At 36.5% G+C, this 7,888-nt stretch overlaps 2 protein-coding genes across 2 annotated transcripts; one reads left to right on the forward strand and one right to left on the reverse strand.

Annotated features, from left to right (window-relative positions):
• Window positions 1-475: 475 nt before the first annotated feature.
• LOC113357754 (VAN3-binding protein-like) lies at window positions 476-4,750 on the forward strand. The gene is made up of 7 exons (XM_026601205.1): window positions 476-1,048; window positions 1,504-1,629; window positions 2,618-3,062; window positions 3,178-3,408; window positions 3,558-3,607; window positions 3,781-3,838; window positions 4,009-4,750. Exons 1-7 carry the CDS (start codon window positions 695-697, stop codon window positions 4,218-4,220), a joined length of 1,476 nt encoding a protein of 491 aa, XP_026456990.1. The 5' UTR covers window positions 476-694; the 3' UTR covers window positions 4,221-4,750.
• A 131-nt stretch (window positions 4,751-4,881) lies between these two features.
• On the reverse strand, window positions 4,882-6,533 carry LOC113357755 (protein LIFEGUARD 2-like). Its single transcript, XM_026601207.1, has 4 exons — window positions 6,091-6,533; window positions 5,874-5,987; window positions 5,413-5,570; window positions 4,882-5,311 (listed from the first exon to the last, which is right to left on the reverse strand). The coding sequence occupies exons 1-4, from the start codon at window positions 6,347-6,349 to the stop codon at window positions 5,105-5,107; spliced, it is 738 nt and encodes a 245-aa protein (XP_026456992.1). The 5' UTR covers window positions 6,350-6,533; the 3' UTR covers window positions 4,882-5,104.
• Between the last annotated feature and the right edge of the window lie 1,355 nt (window positions 6,534-7,888).

Consider the following 7,888-nt stretch of genomic DNA (forward strand, 5'->3'; position numbering starts at 1 on the left):
AATATCCCAACAAAAACACATTATGTGAAATCATTCTTTACTTTACATCCTCAATGATTAATTCTCTTCTTCTGTAAACATTTGTGCTATAACCTTTTCAATCTAATCCAATGCTTAGCTTAAACCGAACCGGAATCAATAAGCCTTGGTATGCATGCAAGTTGTATGCATCTTGACACTCCAAGCCTTGGTTGTTGAATGATGTACGTTTTTGAGATGAATGCAATAAGCTCCATATATGTTTAGCAGCAATACATAATTAAATTCAATTGCTTAAACTGCGATTAATCTAAAGATCAATTAAGAAGCATAATCAATAATGATATTTGGATATTATTGTGGTACAGTGGCAATAGTGAAAATTATGAAAAAGTATGTACAGAAAACCGTCTAAATCAGGAGTCCAGTAGGGTCGTATAGAGTCAATATTTTTTCTTCACAAAATCCTTAGACTGACATTCCGGCCGATTTTGTCCCTCTCCACCACTCCATCTCCCAAGTCCAACTCTAGTTTCTCCCTCTAAAACCCACACACACTCTTCCTCTTCTTTTCTTCTTCTCTTCTCTTTCTGCCTCTATAAAATCTCCACCCCTTCACCTACCTCTTCCCTCTTAAACCACTTATCCTGCGCACTCATCACACTCTTTCACACAACTCAGTCTACACAACTCTAAGACTGTGATAGTAATAGAAATGGAAGAAATTGTTGGGTGTACTTGGAGACCGGAATCAGTATCACTAACTGGATTCCGACCACCTGAAACCCCAAAGGAACCCATGGAGTTTCTTTCACGTTCTTGGAGTGCTTCAGCTATGGAAGTTTCTAAAGCTGTTACTCCTTCTCCTAATACTCCTAGTTCTCTTTTGAAATCCTTCAATGGTTGTTCTATTGTTAATGGGGGTGGTGGGGGTGGTGGGGGTTGTCCTATTCCTGAAGAAGAAGATATTGGTATTGAGTTAGAAGCTGCTACTGTTTCTGGAAATCCTTTCTCTTTTGCTTCTTCTGCTACTTCTCAACTCGTCATGGAACGTATCATGTCTCAATCCGTAAGTGAATGGGTTTTCCTCTGTTTTTCTTAATCAAAATTTGAAGAACAGGGGGGAATTCATTTGGAATTCTTCTTAATAGTGTTTTCCTGATTAATAATTTATTTGTCTTTTTATGAATAAGAACAGAAATTTCCAAAAAGCAGACTTGTCTCTCTCAAATAATTTAATTTTTTTTAATATCCGTTTTTGGTGTTTCTTCTACTAGGTGAAAAAAAAAATCAGACATGTTTTTGTTGTAAGGTTATTTCAACAGGGTCCATTTCTCTGAACTGAAAACAGAGAGAAGGATTCTACACTATTGATCTTACAAATCATTGACTTCACAAAGTTTATACTGTTCTTTACTGTTAACTTCTTTTGTCTGTTCCCATACCATGACTATTGAAGAACGGAATTGAAATTTTGATGTTATAATTTCTTACTTAAATGGGTTTGTTTGATTTGTTTTTCAGCAAGATGTATCTCCTCGTACTTCTGGTAGACTATCTCACAGTAGCGGTCCATTAACTGGTCCTCAAAGTTGTGGCTCTTTAACTGATAGTCCTCCTGTTTCTCCCACTGATATTGATGATTCTAAGGTAAAATATACTCTTATTTGGTTTTCCTTTGCAATTTCTTTCTGGTTTTTTTTTTTTGTTTGTTCTGGACTCTTGTTTTCTCTGATCTTTCGTCCTTTCTTTCATTCATTGTAAATTTCAGTTCCCAAAGAAGAAACCCATTGTTTTTCATGCTTAAAATTGAATAATCACATTAATGAATTACTTAGTAAATAGTGTAAATTTATTACTGGTACTCTGTTTTCGTTTCCGGATTTCCATGAGGAGGAAGAGAGCATTCAATTTTTTGTTATTTACACAAATTACGACAATAGCTAAAGTTTACATTAAATGGACTGAACTATCCTTACAGAAAACTTAGAAAGACCCATTTTTGTCCCATCATATTCAAAGCTCTTAGAAAACTTAGAAACCCAAGTACTAAATTTGGTGTTGGTTATGGATTTTTATTTTTCTGTTTGTTTCTTTGTTCTCAAGATTAGTATCTTTTGACAAATTTGTAAATTTTTACTGAAGTAAGGAAAAAGTGTCAAAGTCTTAAAACAGAGTTTCTGTTGGTAGCTTGCTGTTGGATGTCGTCAGTAGTCATGTCTCTTTAAAATCACTGCAATGTTTTCTGTTTTTAGCTTTAAAACAGTGACTGATTTATCACAGTAATAAATGTGGACTGAAAGGAATCCCTCAGTGATGTGGGAGTCTTTGATTCTTTTGATTAGTAACTAATTCCCGCATCCTATGCTTGTTTGCATTGACCGTTGTGCAGAATGCTGTATGCCTTCTGTATTCATTAGTATTTATCATTCGCATAATAATACATGTTTCTGTACGTTTCTCAAGTTTGCCGTATGAAGTATGCCACAACATTGTTTAAAATATATGTTTGTATTGATTTTCGTGTAAAAATATCCGTTCTTCTACGCTTTTTCAGTTGTTGCTGTAGGAACAATGCTATGACATTGTTTAATGGTACTATTTTATTGATCATTGTGTTATGATGTTTGTTTTACAGTTCTACCGTACAAACAACGCTATGCCATCACATTATAGAAATAGCAATGGTGGTGGTGGTAATGCTGGAGGTGTTGAAAGAGGAGTCGGTGGTGGTGGAAGTAAGACAGTGGGAAGGTGGTTGAAAGATAGAAAGGAGAAAAAGAAAGAAGAAACCCGAGCTCACAATGCACAACTTCATGCTGCGGTTTCCGTTGCTGCCGTTGCTGCTGCAGTTGCCGCTATAGCTGCAGCCACAGCAGCATCTTCGGGGTCAGGAAAAGATGAGCAAATGGCCAAAACAGATATGGCAGTGGCTTCCGCTGCGACATTAGTGGCAGCGCAGTGTGTAGAGGCTGCTGAAGTCATGGGTGCAGAACGTGAACATCTTGCCTCTGTAGTTAGTTCTGCTGTTAATGTACGATCACCTGGAGACATAATGACACTAACAGCTGCTGCCGCCACTGGTGAGTGATTACCCCTAAAGCTTATTAGGTAATCTAGATATAGACATTTTTGTTAACGACTGACTTGCTTGATAACTATTGGAGACAATTTTTGACTCGTGATTTCTTTGTGTAGCTTTGCGTGGGGCTGCAACCTTAAAGGCAAGGGCATTAAAGGAAGTGTGGAATGTAGCTGCAGTAATACCATTAGAGAGAGGAATGGGCATGGGGATAAGTAATGGTAATAATACTTGTCATTCTAGTGGTAGTTACAGTGGCGAGCTTGTTCCAGAGGAAAATTTTCTTGGTACTTGCAGTCAAGAACTTCTTGCCAAGGGTTGTGAACTTCTCAAACGTACTCGTAAAGGTACACTTTTGTTATAACTAAGCATGTGGCACACATTCTAACTTTAGTGTGATGTAAATCGACTATAGTAGCTCTTTAACTAATCCATATTTGATTTGAAAATTTCTTGTCATTTTTATTTACTTATAAATTTTCGATATGTTTTGCAGGGGATCTTCACTGGAAAATTGTCTCTGTTTATATAAATCGGTTGGGTCAGGTTGGTAGTTCTAAAATCCCTCAAGTTCTTTTCGGTTAGCTAGAGATACAATTGTCTGTAACACTTCCTGTTTCCAAACATGCCTGATAATGTTTTCGAAAATTGATGTGTGGGGACAATGTATAAGAGCATTGCCATCATAATTCTAATTCTTCGACTTTTTCTTTTTGCAGGTAATGCTGAAAATGAAGAGTAGACATGTTGCAGGGACCATCACCAAAAAGAAAAAGAGTAAAAATCTTCAAACTTACTCTTTAATAGTCTTAATGTGAATACTAAAGAATGAAGTGTTCCTTTGCTTCCTAGGGATCAGTGAAAGCGGAAAAAAAAAAGTAAAGTAGAAAAATGAAAAGAAAAAGAAGTGGTGTCGATCACTCATTTTTGTTTCGTGATTTGTGCAGATATGGTGTTGGAGGTTTGCAAAGATATGCCAGCTTGGCCAGGTCGTCATTTGCTCGAGGGTGGAGAATATAGACGGTATTTCGGGTTGAGGACTGCGCAGCGAGGCTTAGTAGAATTCGAGTGCAGGAACCAAAGGGAGTATGACATTTGGACTCAAGGTGTATCTAGGCTTCTCTCCATCGCCGCAGAGAGGAAAACTAGACATCGATGATTCCAGCTCTCTAGCTCTGTTGCACTTGTGGAAAATTTGCTGTTCAGGCATTTTCTTTTGTGTGCCCATAGGGCTCTTGACAATATCTTTTGTGAACTTGGTGGGGGTTCTTTTTGGCTGTTATCTATTGTAAAAAGGAAATGGAGGGTAACAAAGTATATGATAAATCATCTATAGGTAGTTTAGAGCTACCTTTAAGCAGTACTCTTGGAATATTTTGGGTTTTTATTTTGTACAATGAGGGAAGAAGAAAAGTGAACCCAGTCTAGCCGAAAAAAGAAGAAAAACCATGTGGGTTTGGACAAGAAATGGGGAATCTTGGACTGCTATGGTCAAAAGGAGGAGCAAGGAAAACCGATTAAGGTTTAGAAAATGCAAACTAAAAAGAAGTATTTTGTTTATTTAATGTGATATTTGAAATCCTTAATGTAGAGTTTGTCTCTTCTAAAGGGTTTATTAGCTAGTGTGGGTTGAGCTTTAGAATCTTGACATCAATGATATATTGCAGGCACGATGATTGTTTTTGGATAACAAAGGGTTCACTTAAACATGCTTATTGTGACTTCTTTTGAATAAGTGTTTGCTTTTCTAAAGGGAATATATGATTAAGGCCTGAAGGGAACATGATTACGGCCTGAAACCTAGATTCTTTCTTAAGAACTCATAAAGTGAACCCTTGCTCTACATATGTTAAGAGAGAGTGCCTCGAAGGCTCGAAGCACTCTCCAATTTTGATCATGTTACATATTTAAGGGTTGAAAACCAATACTAATATATAACATTCAAAAGAAAACTAAGCATGTTAGTAAGATACATTTGAATTTTAATCTATAAGGTTGGAGTTTTTAACATGTTGTTAAAGAATGAATTATTGTTTCCCGCCATCAACCGTCAGCAACGCCCAAGATGGTAAGTAAAGCTGTGAAGAGGTTGATGATGTCCAAATAAAGCGAGACTGAAGCCCAAATGTAGTCGTCATACGTGAAGCGCTTAATAAGGTTGTCTGTGTCGTAGATGATATACCCAGAGAAAATAATGGCAGCCAAGCAACCGTATATCATGACGGACAACTTTCCCAAGGGAAATAAGAACTGTCACATTAAAATTATTAGCCAAATTTGAAATTAAAATCAAGAAATTGAGTAGAAAGATAAAGTAAAAGAAAGGTAATGTTGGGTCTTTTATGCAGTACCTGAATGAGACCAAAGACCATGAGAACTAATGTGGCAGCAAATAAGAAAGGCCCAAGGAAATTGAAATCATGCCCTCTTTTTGCTGCCCAAAAGGTGTAGAGCGTAAGACTTACGGCCACCACAGCAGTCAGAATTGCTGCCTCCAATATAACCTCGCCTGTAATTGACATCAAAGCAAAAGCAGGTAACAGGTTAGGGTACAAAAAGCTAGGTTTCTGGAATGAAGACATGCTTTGCCTAAGACATTGCATTAAAGTAAAATTTAGGGGATCTGTTTTCTGACGGCATATTCTGGCCTGATAAATTACAAGCAGTATACTTAAAATAGTATTTTTAACCTTTTAGGTGTTAAATATGTACAATCTGACACATTAGCAACATTCTTCTAATCCTTTGATGGTACGAACCAGCCTAATATGAGTATATTCTTAAAACTTAAAAGAAGGGGTTTTTGTCTTACCACTCCTGAACGAGCACGCTAGCCCGAGCGTGAACGAAATGGAAATTGTGAACAAACCAAGGAGCAATAAGTTCACAGGATGTTTCTTTTGATAGAAATACAAAGGACACAAAACTGCACAAATTGTTCAAACAAACAAAAAACATTCAGAAACAAATATCTTTTAAAAAAAAGAAAGAACCTCAATGAAATTCTATATTAAACCATAAAGACTTACTTATGAATGGCAAGATGGCCAGAACAACATAAATAGCTAATCCAGCCGTAGTCGAAACAATGAATTCTGCAATAGGGTGAACCGCAACGACGACGGCGGCAACAGCAACCGTTAAAAGTAATTGGAGCGATAAGATCACGTAGACTTTCCGGATGAATGCCCATCGTAGCTGTGGGTTTTCAAGCATGTTTGGATAAAGTTGTGAATTGCCGGCTTCAATATCACCATTCTTTCCGAATGGTGGTGGTTGCATATTCATAGTTGCTTACCCCCAAAAAACTTGACGTTTGAAAAGTATGAATTGGTGTAGAACTGTTATTGAATTAGATATCTTGGGGTTGCTCTTTGCTTTCCCGTTGTTTGCACGCAACAATAACGATTGTTGTTCTTTGTACGCAGAGAAAATATGACTAGGGTTTTTTTCCAGAAGAGAAAGGAGAGGTTGCGATATAAAAAAATATCTGGCTTGGCGGTTATGTAACAGAAATTAATGCCGATCTTTTGGGAGATTTTCGTCTATGTTTGGTCATGAAAATTGTCTGAAGCAGGAATGATATATTTTTGGGCTTCTAGAAGGAATAGTAGCAGGCATTCTTGGAGGGATAATAAAGAGGGTAAAAAGAAGTTAAGCTATGGCCGATCAAAACTTCTCGAAATTTAGTTAATAAATTGCAATCATTCTTTGGTTCATATGGAAATATAGATGCGAGGTTGTTTTCAGGAAAACCGTTCCGGATCCCTCCTATTTAATTCAACAAATAAAAAATTCCATCCACTCTTCAGTTATTAAGGAAGAGACCAAATCTCAAGGCATCCGAAAAACGAAGATTACCAATCACGTGTGGAACAACATCAGGTCAGATTGGATAATTTTCATTGATGCGTCCTTTACAAAAGAAAATCTATCAATGGGATATGCCTTTATTTTATACTCGACAGACCAAGAAGCTTTTCTACATATTTTAGCTGGCTCTGATTGGGCTTCCTCGGCGTTACATGCTGAAGCAAAAGCACTGTTAAATGCTTTAAAGTGGCTAAAAAATAATATTCTTTCTAGCGTCTGTATAGTCACATACTGTAAACTCCTTCGGGATTCTATCACCAAACAAGATACATAAGCTTCATGGGTTGTTGAGAATACTTACTTGTTGGATAAACTCCCTCAAGCACAAGTTAAACTTATTAACAAGGACTACAATGTTGCAGCGGACTCAGTTGCAAAAGAAGCAAGAATCCGAAGACTTCATCATATGTCATCACACTTGTGTCAACAAGTGCGAAAAGTGAGTATTACTTCTAATATTTTTGATGAAAATGAAATTGTAGATCTTCTGTATTACATTGCTTAAGTTAATATATTAACCTTTTCCATTAAATAAAAAAAAAGTGCCTATGAGCTTGCTAAACTAGAAAGCATAAAGAATACGGTAGTAATACTCTCTTTTTTTTCAATAGATAAAAAACTTATGTTACATGGAAATAACTGGAACTCAAGCGATAGAAACTTTTTTTTCCCGATAGAGGCTCTGTCTCTACCGACTATTTTTTCTCTTGTTTATACATCCCATTCCTTTCAATTTACTCACACCACTTTTTACACAAACTTCATACTATCTGTCTACTAATTTCTTCCATAAATTCCTCAATTTATTTACATTTTATTTCATATTCAATGGATTTTTCTAATGAACTTGTGCAAATTCATATAAGTCGGTCCAAATCACAACAAAAAAAGTATATGCCAATATTACGACAACTTGATGATGAGTCAGATGAAGATAGAGAATTAACCAACACC

This window comes from Papaver somniferum, chromosome 3, assembly GCF_003573695.1.
Source record: "Papaver somniferum cultivar HN1 chromosome 3, ASM357369v1, whole genome shotgun sequence".
Lineage (NCBI taxonomy): Eukaryota > Viridiplantae > Streptophyta > Magnoliopsida > Ranunculales > Papaveraceae > Papaver > Papaver somniferum.

Coding starts and splice junctions, on each gene's coding strand:
- LOC113357755 (XM_026601207.1), bottom strand. CDS start 6,349: ATGAATATGCAACCACCACCATTCGGAAAGAATGGTGATATTGAAGCC. Junction 5,571..5,873: donor AGCGTGCTCGTTCAGGAGTG/GTAAGACAAAAA, acceptor TGTCAATTACAG/GCGAGGTTATATTGGAGGCA. Junction 5,312..5,412: donor TGGTCTTTGGTCTCATTCAG/GTACTGCATAAA, acceptor TTAATGTGACAG/TTCTTATTTCCCTTGGGAAA.
- LOC113357754 (XM_026601205.1), top strand. CDS start 695: ATGGAAGAAATTGTTGGGTGTACTTGGAGACCGGAATCAGTATCACTA. Junction 3,063..3,177: donor AACAGCTGCTGCCGCCACTG/GTGAGTGATTAC, acceptor TTCTTTGTGTAG/CTTTGCGTGGGGCTGCAACC. Junction 3,608..3,780: donor ATATAAATCGGTTGGGTCAG/GTTGGTAGTTCT, acceptor TTCTTTTTGCAG/GTAATGCTGAAAATGAAGAG.